Genomic DNA, 15,716 nt, shown 5'->3' on the forward strand with positions numbered 1-15,716 from the left:
GGACTGCTGGGAGTCCTGGGCTCCAGGTCCAGTTCTGCCTCTACCGAGCTGTGTGTCCTCCAGTGAAGTCGGCCCTCTCTGGGCCTGTTTCCTTAAGTATAATGAGGAACACAAGGCAGCCCTGCCCCCTGGAGCCCGTCCACAGACTTACCTCCCATGTCACGTCCATGACCAGCTTCCCACTCACCACTCACCTCTGGCTCCTTCTCTCCGTTCTGGCTGAGCTCACCCTGCAGCCTCTCTCGCAGCTTTCCAAGCTCCGCTCGCAGGCTGCCCATCTCCTGTTCCTTGGTTTGCAGATCTGCTTCCAGTTCTACCTTCTGTTCAATCAGGGACTTCCCCTGGGCCTCTACCACTGTGATGCGATGACGAAGGTCGTGGTTGATCTTCATCAACCGAGTCTGCTGCTGTTGCAGCTGGAGAGGGAGGAAAGCCGATGTATGGGCTGCCACATACACTAGCTCACATTGAGCACTGCACAAGGCAAATCATCCACAGGCATGTCACGTATGCTTTAGACACCTTTATTCATCTGAAATTTCTTCATATGCTTATAGCTCTGTGGGTACCATAATGGGCAATTTAAAGATTATGACAGATGGAGGCTAAGCATCTTAGTATATGATAACAGTTTCCCAACAAATGGAAGTAAATTGTAATAAGGGTGTCTTTCTAATTCAGGGAGACACACTATAAGAGTTCCTGGAGCAGCCTGGACCATATGGGACAAGAAGCAGGTGGACTAAGAGAAAGCCTCAGGGTCGGAGCAAAGGCTGAGCAGGCCTCGGGACTTCCCCAGGCGTTAGAGGGAGTAGAACCAGGACCTCAAGCCTGCTGTTTCAGGGCTGGGCCCTCCAAGCTGCCGCAGGGTCCCCATCCTATGGAGCCTAAGCATGACCAAGGGGACCCTCTCAAAGGAGAAGCCAGTCTCTTGCTGGTACCTACTGGCCAGGGGTGGGGTTGGGGAGGTGGATTCAGGGCTAGAGATCATCACTTACAGCCTCCACATCCTCATTTTTCAAACCAAGCTCTCGGTCTTTGGCTCGAATCTCATCACGCTGTTTGTCCACCACCTCCTTCAGCTTCTTCATCACTTGCCGCTCTCGCTCTGACATGCCTGGGTAGGTGAGCAAGGCCAGTGGTGAGTTCTCCTCCCTCCCCTACGTCAACCCAACCCACCTCACCTTCTCCTCACTTCATCTTCTCCATCCGCTCCCATCAGCACTTGCGTCTCTGTGCACCCCCGACTCTGAACATTTGCCACTGCTCCTCCCACACTGAAATTCCTTTCTTTTCACCCTGCCCCTGGCTGGCCCCCCTCAAGTTTCAGGTCTCAGCTCAGAGGCCCTTCCTTCCTGAATGCCTCCAAGAAGTTCCCATGCTCACCCCTCATTTATTACCATCGCTGGTTTTTTTACAACTAAGGGTCTGCACCTTCTCTCCCCTAAGGAAGACCCTGCCCTGAGGTTCAGACAGTGGGCTCTGAAGCTCAAACTTCAGTGCTCCCATTTATTAGCTTTTGCCAGCTACTTTGTGCCTCAGTTTCCACATCTTTACAATGGGAAGGGTGACAGCACCTACTGACCCCACAGGGCTGCTGTGAGGATTGCGCTGATACAGATACGGCCACACCCAGCAGGCGCACCGATGTCCCCTACACTGGTCCCCTGGGCAGGCCTTGCCTGACTTACTGCCCTATCTCTTGTCTAGCACCACGCCTGGCAATACTAGGTGCTTGCTCAGTGATGAGTTAACGAACTGGACAGAGAGTGTTAAATTCATTTTGTGTGCTGCTGTAACAAATGACCAACACAATTTGGAGCTTAAAACATTAGAGGTTTATTTTCTCCTGCAGATTCTGCTGGTGGGGGCTGGATCAGCCAGCCTCTATCTCAGTGGTCCCACAGCTTCTCCCTTCCATGGGGTCAGAGCACCGCCTCTGTCTCGTAAGGATGGCACTTAGGGCCCACGTGAACGAGCCAGAACAACCTGCCCATCTCAGAATCCGGAACTAAACCCTATCTGTAAAGGACATCCACAGGTTCAGGGGATTAGGACCTGATAGTTGAGGGGACCTAATCCCTGTGCCCCAGGAGACCTGGGTTGGAGTGGCAGCCACCAGGCTCCCCCAGAAGTTAACATGGGAGAAACAGTCCCCCTGTTCCTCCCCTGGAAGGCAGGGGGCTCATGGTCAGATCTCCTAGCCCCCAGGAGAGAAGAAATTCTTCCTGTGTGAATCTCTCCTCCAATTTGTTCCATTCCATCTTTTCACTGACCCCTGTGGGTCCTGGATGTTCCGCCACAGGCGGCCAATGCAGGCGGCCGACACCCTGAAGGAGCATCGAGTCCAGAGAAGCCTGCAGTGCTGGCTGGGCCACATAGCAGGGCCTCGCCCTTGAAGAGCCTGAGGCTTGATGTCATAGGTGCAAAAGCAGGATTGTCCTGCGGGCAGCCCTTCTCAACCACGCCTGGCGGGCACCACACGGGGTCGGGTTAGGTTCTTGCTCCACACTACCAAAGTTAAGCCTGCCTGTTTCAATCTCACCCTTGATGACTAGAAATGGGTACTGTTACTGCTGTTGTCCATAACATCTGTCCCATCTTACAGATATGAAAAACCGAGGCCGAGACAGACTCTGTTCATTGTGGCACAGCTTGGAATGGGCAGCACTGGGGACAGCATTGGCGAGTCAGAAGTTGCTATCCCCTTTCTGCAGGTGAGGAACCCGAAGAGGAAATGTAAGTGGCCAGCCCCAGTGCCCTGTGGGAAGGGCAGGGCTGGGATTTGAACGAAGGTCTGCCCATTCTGCTTCAGAGAACACTGCCCACCGTTGAGTGGCCAATTCAGCAGCCATTGTGGCCGTGGAGCTTGGAATAGGCATCCATGCATGCTGTAATGCACAACACATCAGTCACCCAGGTGCACAGGGTAGCAAAAATCTGCACGAGGGAATATGCCCTAAAAGGATGGCAGCCCAGCCACCAGGAGGCCAAGCCTAGAGGACATTAGGTTACATCAAGAAACAAGTCACAAAAGGACAAGCACTATGTGATTCCACTTCTGTGGGGTCACCAGGGGAGCCCATGTCACAGAGACAGAAAGAGCACAGCATGGGGCTGGGCAGGGGGCTGGGGAGTTAGAGTTTGCTGGGGCCAGGTTTAGCAAGATAAAAAGAGCCTCAAGATTGGATGCATGATAAAGTGACTATACTTAGCGCTGAACTGCACACTAAAAATGGTTTAGATGGGGCCCTCCCTGGTGGTGCAGCGACTTAAAGCACAGCACTAAGAAGCTAAAGCCACTTCAGCATGAGTTCAATCCCCACCCCTGGAGGAGATCCACATGGCGCGGCAGACCTCTCCTGACCCGCCCGCTGCTCCCCTCAGCAGTGTACTCCATCAGTCGGCCTGTTCTGCTCCCCACTCTGTCACTGGTGAATCCTCTCACCATCCCTGCACCTCTGGCCTGTACCCCAGTTCTGTATGCATAAATGAATAAATTTTAAAAAAAAGGTTTAGATGAAGCCTTCCCTGGTGGCACAAGGGGGGGGGGTAAGTCTCAGCACTATGAAACTAACTGCAGCCACTGCAGCCTGAGTGAGATCCCCAGCCAGGGAGGTCTACATGGCACAGCAGACCTCTCCTGTCTCGCCCACTGCTCTATTTCAGTAGATCTTCCTGTCATACTTCCCACTCTGTCTTTGATGAATCCCTTCCTGCCCTGTACCTCTGGCCAGTTATTGTGTGCATAAACAAATAAATCCTTAAAAAGGTCACTACACACACACACCTGTGAGTAAACACACACAGAACCCACTGAATTTTTAAAAATGCAACATCCAGAAAGAATATAGGACCCTCCCCTGGTGGCACAATGGGTTAAAGCCCAGCACTATGATGCCTAGCTGTAGCCGCTTCAGCATGGGTTGGATCCTATCCGTGGAGGTGACCCACATGGCCCAGCAACCTCTCCTAACCCGCCCACTGCTCCCCTCAGCAGTGTACTCTGTGGATCAGCCTGTTCTGTTCCCCACTCTGGCTATGGTGAATCTTCTCACTGCCTCTGTACCTCTGGCCTATACCCCAGTACTGTATGCATAAACAAATCTTAAAAAAAGAATGTAATTATAGGGGGGCCTCTTGGTAGCACAAGGGGTTAAGTCTCAGCACTATGAAGCTATCTGCAACCACTGCAACATAAGTTTGATCCCTGGCCAGGAAGGTGACCCACATGACGCAGCATACCTCTCCTGTTTCGCCCACTGCTCCCCTCAGCAGTAGATTTCAGTTGATTTGCCTGTTCTGCTCACCACTCTGTCTCTAGTGAATCCTCTCAACTCTCCCACCCTGAACCTCTGGCCTATATCCCAGCTCTGGTATGCATAAGTAAATAAATCTTTTTTTAAAAAAAGAATATAATCACATATATGGCCTGCCTTGTTTCTATCAAGAAGTACTGTTCTCAGCTGCCCTTCAGAAAATGACAAGTGGTCACAGCCTCAGCTGATTGAGGCATCTGTTCAGAGCTCAAGAATTTCCCCCAGAATGCTAGGGTGTAGCTCTGTGCCCCATCTACCCAGTTGAATGTATTTCTTCAGGTGCTAACAAGTAGTTTTTACTTACTACCCTCTGGCCAACCAGATGAATGTCCAAAAACAGGGTAGGTTGTCACTTCATTCTGGAATCCTCTGTGAGTGTGACCAGGAGCAGTCCTGGTACTCAGGCAGGCAGCCTGAGCCCACTGGGCAGGCTCCCCTACCAGCCCCTCATCACCTCCAAGTCCTCAGTCTGCCCCCACCCCCCAGGTGCCTGGCACTGAGTCCTTAACTTCCTGGCCTCCGCCTTCTCCCAGACCTCTTCCCCATGTCTGTTTTGCTCACAGTGGAAGACATGCTTTGTTCTTGTTGTGTTCCCATGGTTTCCCCTGTGGGTAAAAATACCCGTGGCCAGCAGGCCTGGCATCTGCCCAGCCTCTTCACTTGGATGGGGGCTGCTGTGGGCAGGGAAGCCAGCCTCCCAAGGGAGCCTGGATTGCTGGACCCACACTGGATGTGCTGAGAGCACTACCATGCCTGCAAGAGAGCTGTTCCCTGATGGGTTGGCACGGGCCTGGAGAGCTGGGGCCAGAGCTCCATTTGGACACATGCATCACTCACAGGTGAGGTAAGGTGGCAGGGAATGTTCAGGTGCTCGGGTCAAGGCCAGGAGGGTGCTGGGGGGAACATTTACATCCAGGCATTAGGGCCACCAATAAGGCAGGTATAGAGTATGCAGGCAACCCTAAGGGGACTCTGGGTACCCACAGAAATGTCAGATGAAAAGATGCTACCACGTGGCCCAGCAATTCCACTCCCAGGCAGTAACTCCAGAAAACTAGAATCATACAGCAGCACTACTCAGAATGACCGAAATCTGGAAACAACCCAAAAGTTCATGAATGGATGAATGAATAAACAAAATGTGGTCTAGCCACATCACGGAATATTATTCAGCCATAAACAGGAATATTCTAATACACACTATAACACAGATAAACCTTCAAAATATGATGCTAAGTGAAAAAAGTCAGACAGAAAACCATGTAAGAGTCCCTTTATGTGAAATATCTAGACAACATGAATTCATAGAAACAGAAGTAGTTGCTTATGGCTTGCTGTGAGACAGACGTGGGAAGGAATATACAATGACAATGAAAGGGGATGGTGTTTCTTTTTAAGGTGATGAAAATATTCTGTGGATAGCACAACTCTGGGAATATACTAAAAGCCACTGAATTGTATACTGATATCTCAGTAAAGATGTTATGAAACAAGTAATAGCCAACATTAATCCAGAGCTTACTATGTGCTAAATATTTGACATACACTAACTTCTTTGATCGTCATAACAGCCACATTTTACCAAAGAGGAAGTAGATCTATGGAGAAGTAAATCTCATTACAGAGTGACCCTCTTTATCTGTAATAAGGCTTTGGCCTAAAGTCTATTTTGTTCTTATGTAGCCACACCAACTTTCTTTGGGTGTTGGTTTACCTAGAATATCTTTCCCTAGTCTTTTACTTTCAAACTTTATAGCAATATCGGTTTTAAACAACACGTAACTGGATTTTTTAACTTCCAACATTTACCTTTTATCTAGAATTTTTAGTCCATTTACATTTGATGTAACTGCTGGTGTAAACTGTAACTCTCCCATCTTATAATTTAGTCCTTTTCTGCTTTCTATTTGTTACACTTGCTCTGTTTTTCTCTTGCTTCTTGCCTTTATTTGAGGGACTAATTATATACCACTATCATACTGGGATATTATGATAGAATAAGAAGAATATATTTGGTCTCCAACCTGGTCCTTGGCACAAGAGCTCTTAAAGCTCTTGGAATTCCCTGACTGTGAAAAGTGGTGAGAGGAATGTCAGTTGTTATCATGACAAGTTCTTTTCAACTAGGCCTAGATTTATGTTAATGAGGTGACTCTCAATGGTCTCCTAAATAGCTTCAAGAAGGAGCCGGTTGCCAGAGGAACCAGACATGTAATTAGAGGTTTGGAACTTTCAGCCTCTCTCTCCGTTCCCACCGTCAGGGTGGGGAGAGTGGCTGGAGATGGTATGAATCCCAAAGACCACTGGTTTCATCAGTCATCCTTGTGTAATGGAACCTCTAGAAATACCCTAAGCAATGACATTCCCAAAGCTTCTGGGCTGGGGACCATATCCACCTGCATGGAGGTGGCATATACCAAACTCCATGGGGACAGAAGCTTTTGTGCTCAAGACCCTTCGGGTCCTGTTTGTACATACCTCTTATCTGGCTGTGATCACATCCTTTATAATAAACCAGTCAACACAAGCAGAGTGTGTCCCTGAGTTCTTAAGTCCTCTCAGAATATAATGTTCTGAACCTGAGGGGGGATTTGTGGGAACCCCTGACTTAGCACCCAAATGGGTCAGAAGTGTGGGTAACCTGGAGCCCCATCACTTGCAATGACTTCTAAGTGGAGGCAGACATGTGTGGTCTGGGGTTAACTGCGGAAGTAAACGTTATAACTGAATTAGATTACAGGACACAGTTGATATCTGCAAAGTTGGAAAAATGGTTGGGGGGCGGGGGCTGGGGAAATACCCACATTTTGTGTCAGAAGTCTAAGTAGAAAATATTTTCTTTTAGCCAAGTCTTTCCTTTCTGCTCCTCTGGCACTGCAGAAGGGAGACTCAGGCTGAGCATAGGGCTCTCTGTCCTCAACCTGGCATAGATAGGTACAAAGCCCACTAATGACAAATGAGATAGAGGGTGACTGAATCAACAGCTCTGTCTGGAACTGTGAGCTTTGGGACACTGCGCTATCACTGTGGCCTGATCTGTGGGGTGGGGCATGAGTCCCATCTTCTCCCAGCCAGAACCACATGACTCCAGGAGCTCTAAAACAAACCCTAGATTCAGGGGGACAACTTCAGCAGCGCTGAGTTCTAGTCCTCATTCTGCCACTAAGTTGCTGTGCCACCCTGGGGTAATCACTGGCCCTCTCTGAGTCTACATTTCCTCATCTACTCAATAAGGAAGCTGGGCTACATAACCACAGCCTGCAGTCAAAACTGGCAATACACTGGCTGAAGATATATACCAGCTGTTCTAAATGGGTGATGTGTATTAACCCATGTAATCCTCATGACAACCTTATGAAGAAGACACAGTTAATTCTCCCACTGTTATATAGGAGACAACGTAAACACACCAAGGTTGAGTGGCTTGATCAAGGTCACTTAGCAAGTCAGTTTTGGCATTAGGGTTCAAATGTGGGCAGTCTAAGCTACAGTCAAAGGTTTTAACCACGGACTTTTGTTTTCCTTGTACAAAATGAATTCCAGCTCCTGGATAGAGCATTTCCCTTTTTCTGGGGCCCGGCAGTATTTATCAGTGCATTACTTTCGTTTCACAAAGTTGTAGCTACAAGTTCTGAACTCTAGACCCCAGATAAGTCCAGCCCCCAATCCATCAAACACAAGAGATGCCTGTGTGGGGACCCAAGCGGTTTATGCCAACTAAAGGTATGGGTCTGAGATTTCTTAGGGTGAGCTGCAAGAGGCAGTCTGGTGAACAGGCAGCTGCAGGGGAGAAGAGAGCCAGTGCAGCTCCAGAGGCCCAGACCAACTCTCTGTCTGTCCTTGCTGCCCTAGCACCTATGGAGGTATTGTCGTGAAGGCTCTAGAAAACTGTCAGCTGAATGACATTTGAAGGGCTCAGGAGCCACTTGGTTCTGGGTTGCCATAATGTTAAATGTGAGCTATTGAAGAGTCTCAAATTTCTTCCCAGAGACTCAAATAAAATCCAAGCCTTGGTCTCTTTAGAGCTACATGATCTGACCCCTCTGGGCCTCATCTTTAACTACTCTTGGTCTCCACCATCTTCTGCTGCACTTTTTCTTAAACCCTCAGGCTCCAGAACCTTTACACTTGCTTCTCTCCGAAAATATTTGGATGTTTCCCACTGTCACCTTGTTAGTGCTCAAATATCTTGCTAGAGATCTTCCCTGGTCATCAAATCTTCCTCCAGTTTCCCACCAACTTGCTCTATCCTCATTTTAATTCTTCCACTGCCCCCATCTGGAACTGTCATCTATTTCACATATTTATCCTTTATTTCCCTCACCTAGAACCCCATCATCAGCCTCCTGATGTTTCTCCCTGATAAACAGACAAACAGGAATCAATAACAATTTGGCATCACCTGTAAATGAAGTTCAGCAACTCCCCGCAGGATAGCAATGATGAGAATCCAGGTAACACTGAAACAGGAGGCTTGGGACTTTAGAAAGCGCCAGCTCAGGTGCCCAGGCTCAGGGACTCCCCTCGGCATTACTGGGAGTGGGGGTGGTGCTGGTAGGAATGGCCTTCACTGTCCCTCCCATGTTGACCTCTCCTCTTACCTTCATGCTTCTGGAACTCCTCCTCGGAGAAGCTGACGTCTTTGTGGGAGAGGTTGGTCATGAGTTGTTTGTTCTCTTCCTGCAGCTGGGCAATCTGGGAGAGGAGGTCCTGGGCTTCTCCCCGCCACACATCCTCCACCAGCTCCAGCTCCTGCCAATGTGACAGGCCACAGGAGTTAATGCAGCACCTCACAACCACCCTTGGGAGTTTGGGGTGACCCCTATCCCATGAAAATCAGGCAGAAGGCTATGGTGCAGACAAGGCTACTGCTGGTCTACATGGCAATTTTGCAAGAACTAACAGGCACCCTTTCCTGGGCAGACCCCTGTTTATGCCATCAGGACCCACGAGGTTGGAAACTTGCCCCAAGAACAACCATGTAGCTGTCTACGAGGAGATGAAGTGGATGAGGGGCCCAGGCCTAGATGAAGGGGATTATGAACACCCCCAGTCTCTCTGGGTGGTCACCTCTCTGACCCCTGCCAGATGCTCAGTCAGGAGAAACCTTTCTACATGTGGAGGAGGAGGCTGCAAAAACCCACGGATACCAGCTGGCCCCAGAGCCCCTTGTCTGCCTCTGTTTGGGGGGTCTGGAGCATCACACTTTAACCACGGTATGCCTTAGTCACCCTGAACTGGAGAGTCCTAATGGAAAGGCTCACTGGGTGGATGTAAGAATAAATGAGATAGATCTATTGAATGTATTGTGTTGATGGCTATAATCAAAGGAACAGGCAATAATAAGTGTTGATAAGGATACAGAACAATTGGAAGCCTCCTGCATGGCTGGTGGGATAGCGCAGGTGCAGTGAAGTTTGGAGTTTCTCAAAAAGTGCAACACAGTTACCATCTGACCCAGCAATTTTGCTCCTGGGATCTACCCAGGAGAAATGAGAAGAGATGCCCTCCAATCTCTATACAGGTGCATGGGTGTTTACAGCAGCACTAGTCACAAAGCCAACCTACTAGCCCTCAGCAAACATGTATGGTTCATCCACGCAACAGCATGTGATTCAGACAGAGGTGTGTGAGGCCCTGACACCTGTAACCTTGGGGACAGGAGGCTTGACACCAAAGGCCACATGTTACAGAATCCTATCAATGGGAAAGTCCAGAGTAGGCCAATTGCAGACAGGTGGGCCTGGCTGTCTGGGGCTGGGTCGTGTGGGGAAATGAGTCTCAGTGAACAGGTGTAAGATTCTTTTGCGAGTAATAAAAATGTAAAATTGATTGTAGAGTTGGTGTTATGACATCCTAACTCTGCAAGGCATCTAAAAACCATTGAATTGTATGCTTTGAATGGGTGAATTGCCTCAGATCTGTGGTCAGCTTGCCAGTTTTCTTTTTTTCCCATACACCAGGGGAGGGAGAGGGACCCAAACCAGGTTGGGGAATGCATAAGGGACTGTGGTGATAGATCAGGGGTGCCATGGTGGTGGGTGAATGATGGGGACTACAACAGAGGGGAGACATCAAACACTATGCAAGAATTAACAGCAATATAAGAAATAATTTTTTAAAACAATAAAATAACATGTTGTTGCTAAATAAGTAAGTGGGTGAATAGCTCGGTCTGTGAAATATAGTCAGTAAAGCAGTTGCCCCCTCCAAAATAAAAGGTATGTGGGGGATCATAAATAAAGCCACATTTAAAGCATGGATCCATGAGTCTATATCCTGTCTCTCCCAGGTACTAGCTGATCTTAGATGAGTTATTCAACCCTTAGGTGCCTGGGAAATGAGGAAAACTGGGTCATAGCTACCGCTGAGAGTTGCAAGGATGAAATGGTTAATATATGTGAATGCTGTAATATGTAAATTATGGACATGTTTGGAATCCTGCCCAACCTGGAAAGTGGTAGCAATGTGTCTGCTGATTTCTGCTCCCGCCACAGCCCATCACCAGGCAGCCCAGGTGGCCGGATCTCCAGCATCGCCTCCGTTCATCTTTTAAATAAGTTCCTAAATCCCATCTCCTTTGTCAGGAAGCCTGCTGCATGGGGGACAGAGAGCCAGTAATAAAGTATTCCCGAAGCTGGTTCATGGTCACCAGGGTGATGATGGGGGTGGCCAGAGGACAGAGGTGGTGCTGGAATGGTGTGTGTGTGGGGGGGTGTATCACTTTCCCTGCGAACCTGCGGTTGGAAGCAGAGCCAGACACTGCCATCTGTGCCCTCTGCTCCCACCTGCAGGGCTGGGCACAGGGCACCCTAGGGAGCAGTCAAGTCTAACTGCCTGGGGGAGGCAGAACAAGGTCTACATCCTATGTCCTGGAACCCGAGAATGTGCCCATATGGGCAGATGGAAACCATGAAGGCTCTGCAGGACGGGAGACTCTCTTGGACTAGCCAGGGTACCCCCGTCATCACAAGGGTCCTTCTAAGTGGAAAAGGGAGGCAGCCCAGGTAGAGAGAGCAGAGGTGAGACCTGGAGACTTGATGGAGCTGGGCTGCAAGCCTGAGGGAGCCGAAGGGGCCCCAGGCCAGAATGAAGACACCACTCAGTAATATCCTTAATAATGTTTCCTGTTAGAGCCCATCATCTCTGGGATAATTAATTTTGTGTTGTTTTGAGCCAGTAAGCTTGTGATAATTTGTTACAGCAGCAATAGGAGCCAAATACAGGCTCAGTTCTTTATTTCTTCTCTCAAGAAATGAAAGTTGATGTCGAGGGAACCCATTCTTGCTTCTGAGAAGATGGTGAAGAATTTAATCCTGCTTCACACCACTGCAAAAGACTCTTCCAGGAAGTCAGCCCAGATTGCTCACCTCCTAGGCCTTCTCTCAGCACCAACAGTTTTCAAACTCCTGACACTGGCCTCCAAGGTTCTGCATAATCAGATCCTGCATCTCCCTGGCCTCATCTTCCCACTCCCTTACTCTGCTCCAACCACCCTGCTGCTTTGTGTTCCCAAAACTCACCAACTCATTCAGGGTGAGTTACCTCAGGGCCTTTGTACTTGCTGTGTCTTCTGCCTGGAAAGCCACTCCTCTAGATCTCTCTGTGGCTGGCACCTACCCTTCTTTCAGATCTCACCACCTCAGGGAAGCCTTCCTGAACTGCCTTATCTCCTGGACCTCCACCCTAGCCAGTCTCCTTCATATTGTCATTTTGTCTCTTTCATGGCATTTATCATGAGTTGGAGTTTTTAAAACATAAAGAAAAAAGCTATCTTCCTACATTAGAATTGCACTGTGCCACAGAGCAGCCACCAGCCACACGTGGGCTGAACAGAAGTGTACAGTCAGGGTTGAAGACACACTGGATTTTGAAGTCATAATAGGCAAACAAGAATGTAAAATGCCTCATTAATAAAATCTTTGTAACTATGTGAAGTTAACTAAATTATTATGATCATTTCACAACATATACATTCTTCAAACAGTTAGGCTGCACACCTAAAATTATTAGTACAGTGTTATACGTTTGTTATGGCTTCATAAAAAATATTTACACCGATTTTGTGTTGATATAATATTCTGCATAGATGGAGTCTGATAAGGTGTTATTAATATTAACCTCTTCGGTGCCTTTGTACTGATATGACATCCACAGCACATTTCTATGGGGCCTACAGTGCACTAGAAAGTCAAATCCATGAGAGCAAAGATTTCACCTGTTGTGGGCACAGGTGTCTCCCAGTACAGTGCCTAGCAAACAGTAGGTGCTCAATAAAAGTTTGTTGAATGACTGAATAGCACCTGCTGACTACCTTACATGCATGCACCCGTGTCTGCACAGTGACTGATCTGTGTGTGTGTTTCCTGTCTTCCCTGTTTCCTACCCTGAGATGAAGAACTGGCTTTCCTTTCTCTGCGGTGCCCACATCACCTAAGAGGATGCTTTGCGCATGGTGACCCATCAACAGGGTGCAGACTGAGTAAGCAGAAGGCTATGGTAAGACTGTGCTGGGTCTGAGTAATGAGCACTCGGGGCTGTGGGGGAGGAGGGGCTGGCAGAAGAGATGACCCAGACTTTAGTGGAGAGGCTTTTGTTGAAATAGAGAGTGAGTGAGTGCAGAAAGAGGGAAGGAAGGAAGGGATAAGGCAAATGACATGCCAAGAAGATTTCTGTGACAGTAACACCCTGAGTCTAGAGACTACAGGAAAACAAGGAGCAGACTCGGGGGTTGGGATGGAGGAAGACGATTTTGTCCTCTGACTGAGGAGCAGTCAGCTTCTGTGTTTACAAATAAGCCCTGGCTCTGGACACTGGTGTTTACTTCCTGGCTGGCGGCACTACAGAAGCGACAAGTGCAGCTGGCTGGAACCCCACCGGCTGCAGGCCTAGGCACCTCGATGGTTCCCGTGGGTGCGCCCAGCCCAGTGCAGCAGGTCTACAAAGCCAGGGCTGGGGGCACAGGTGCCAGCGCTTCAGGGTGTTCTGGGCTAAGCCCCTACCCCTGTTAAACCCTCTCCTCCTCCCTGGGCCTCCAGGAGAGTTGCAGGGGTGCCTGGGGAGGGGCGTTGCCAACATCAGCCTGCCACCTGAGACCACCTTGGTGAAAGTCTCCAGCATAAAGGCAACAGTGAACACTCATAAGGTCCTTGTGACGGGCTGGACTCTGCCCCAAGCTCTTTCTATCTGCTCTCATCACAACCCTCCAAGATGGTTCCACTGTGATCTCTTTTTTACAGTGGAGGAAACTGAGGCAAGAAGCAAGGTGTCTTGCCCAGAAGTGGCAGCTCCCAAGACCCTGGGAATCTTGACCAGGGCAGGGCATTTGTACGCTCCTCCCGGTGTGATCTTGGAAATGTTAATTACTAGACACTTGAGTTTCCTTCCTGATTGCAGGACACAGGGACCTGTGTGACAAACATAGTCAAACCTCCAAACACCAGTGCTCTTAGCCAGCCACTGGCATGGTGGATATGGTCTGGGCTAGTTTCCTTGAAAACACAAGGACCTCAAAATACACATTACTTGATGAGCTGCCAGGGAGGTTCAGAGAAGCCAAGTGTATTTCCTGAGGCCACACAGCATGCCCCCTGTTCAGACACCCTGATCCCCCCAGGAAAGGCATTTCCTCTCATTCTGAGTCTGGAAGCTCTGATAGGCGCTTCCCTGGGCTGAGGTCAGGGCAGGAAACCATATGTCTCCCACTTCCTTCTCCCAAGGCACCTTGTCTGGAGGAGCCCAGCGGAGCCTGGTGCTCAGGCCAAGGCTTAGCCAACTTGGTCCAAATCAGCACCTTCCCCCAGTTCAGTCCCCGGGCTGTGACGCTTTCAGCACTAACTTGGGACAAATCCCTCCCTTGCATTCTGACTCTCTGTGTCTTCAACTTTTAATGAAAAAAATTCCTGCCTCACAGAGGATTAAAGATAAAATCAAGGAGGGGTAGGCCCTCCTTGGTGGTGCAACTAGTTAAAGCACAGCACAGTGAAGCTGGCTGCAGGTGCTTCCCCACAAGTTTGATCACCTCCCTCCAGCCCCCCTATCTTTCACCCCCCATCAGGGAGGTGACACACATGGCACAGCAGATCTCTCCTGACCCACCCTGCTGCTCCCCTCAGCAGTGTATTTCAGTCAATCTGCCTATTCTGTTCCCCACTCTGTCTCTGGTGAATCCTCTCACAGCTCCTGCACTTCTGGCTTGTACCCCAGTTCTGTATGTGTAAATAAATAAATCTTTTTTTAAAAAAAATCAAGGAGAGGAAAGCACTTCAGACCTAAGGTTGGTAAAGGAGAAGGAAGCCTGGAAAACAATTTGCAAATAGAAAGCCGGAGACTGGGGGTTAATGTCCTCAGTGACTGAAGTCACACCCCTTGTCTCTGTGGGGCTCTAGGGTGGGATGAAGTGGCCCGTGTGGTATCTGCTTGGGTAACACTGAAGGGCAGGGATTCATTTCATTTCCGGAAAAGAATAATATGGAAGCACTTTACATGGGTTCAATCTCCTTAGTCCTTAAGAGGTGGTCACTACTCTGGTCACCATTTACCTGTGAGCAAACTAAGTCCAGAGAGGTTAAGTTATTTATCCAAGACCACACCACTTAAAGGTGGAATTAGAAGTCAAGTCTAAATCTAGAGAACTGCTCTTCATCTGTGGGGTGGCACATACCTGGTGCCCCTGACTGGGCCCAAGTAAGTCAGTGGTCTCCTTCCCACCCCCACCCTCTCTTTCCTGCACACACATCCGTGGGCACCTACAGTGCCCAGGGCTGCCGCACCCTTAGGTCCCAGGGGCCCCATTCCCTGGGTGAGTAAGCTGAGGCCGCTGCCCACCTTCTGGTGCTTGCGCTCTTTCTCGATGCGGTCCATCCTCTCCAGGCGCAGCCGGTCCAGCTCCAGGCGCAGCTCGTCCAGCTCAGGCGCGACGTGGTGGCGGCTGACCAGCACCTCCAGGATCTCCAGGACGCGCACGACCTTGGGCATGAGGCGCGCGATGGCCTCGCAGCCGTGCTGGTCGATGACCCGCTCGAACTCGTGGCCCACGAGCGACGCGATGTCGTACACGTCCATGACGGTCAGCTCCGCCACATTCTTCTCCAGCGCCGACTCCGCCGCCGGCGACGACCCCTGGTCCTCCTCCATGGCCCCCAGTCCGGCCTCTCCGCGCCCCCTGCCAACTAGTGCAACTCGCAAACTTGGGGCTGTCGAGGGCAGCTCCAGGCCGGGCCCACCTCTCGCCGCCGCCGCCGCCCCGCGCTTAGCGGGCAGTCCCGCAAGGGCGCACCAGGCTGCCGGCTGGCGTCGGCATAGGCGGAGGCGGCGTGCGGGGAAGCGGAGGTCAGCGCGCCGGGCGAGGGTCTGGGCGCCGACTCGGCCAGGAGCCTGCTCCCCTATGGGAGGCGG

The 15,716-nt window shown here is 50.0% G+C and overlaps 1 protein-coding gene across 4 annotated transcripts in view; it reads right to left on the reverse strand.

Annotated features, from left to right (window-relative positions):
• The window catches only part of RILPL1 (Rab interacting lysosomal protein-like 1), a 34,614-nt gene extending 18,905 nt beyond the window's left edge, over positions 1–15,709 (reverse strand). For all 4 annotated transcript variants that reach the window (XM_012731065.1, XM_004690819.2, XM_012731066.1 and 1 more), the window contains exons 1-4: positions 15,147–15,709; positions 8,921–9,071; positions 999–1,117; positions 195–416 (exon numbers count right to left, since the gene is read on the reverse strand). In XM_012731065.1, coding sequence (XP_012586519.1) covers positions 195–416; positions 999–1,117; positions 8,921–9,071; positions 15,147–15,455 — 801 coding nt within the window. In that variant the 5' untranslated portion in view covers positions 15,456–15,709. The remainder of the gene's footprint in view (positions 1–194; positions 417–998; positions 1,118–8,920; positions 9,072–15,146) is intronic.
• Positions 15,710–15,716: the final 7 nt, after the last annotated feature.

This window comes from Condylura cristata, unplaced genomic scaffold (assembly GCF_000260355.1).
Source record: "Condylura cristata isolate star-nosed mole 26May11 unplaced genomic scaffold, ConCri1.0 scaffold00029, whole genome shotgun sequence".
Taxonomy (NCBI): Eukaryota; Metazoa; Chordata; class Mammalia; order Eulipotyphla; family Talpidae; genus Condylura; species Condylura cristata.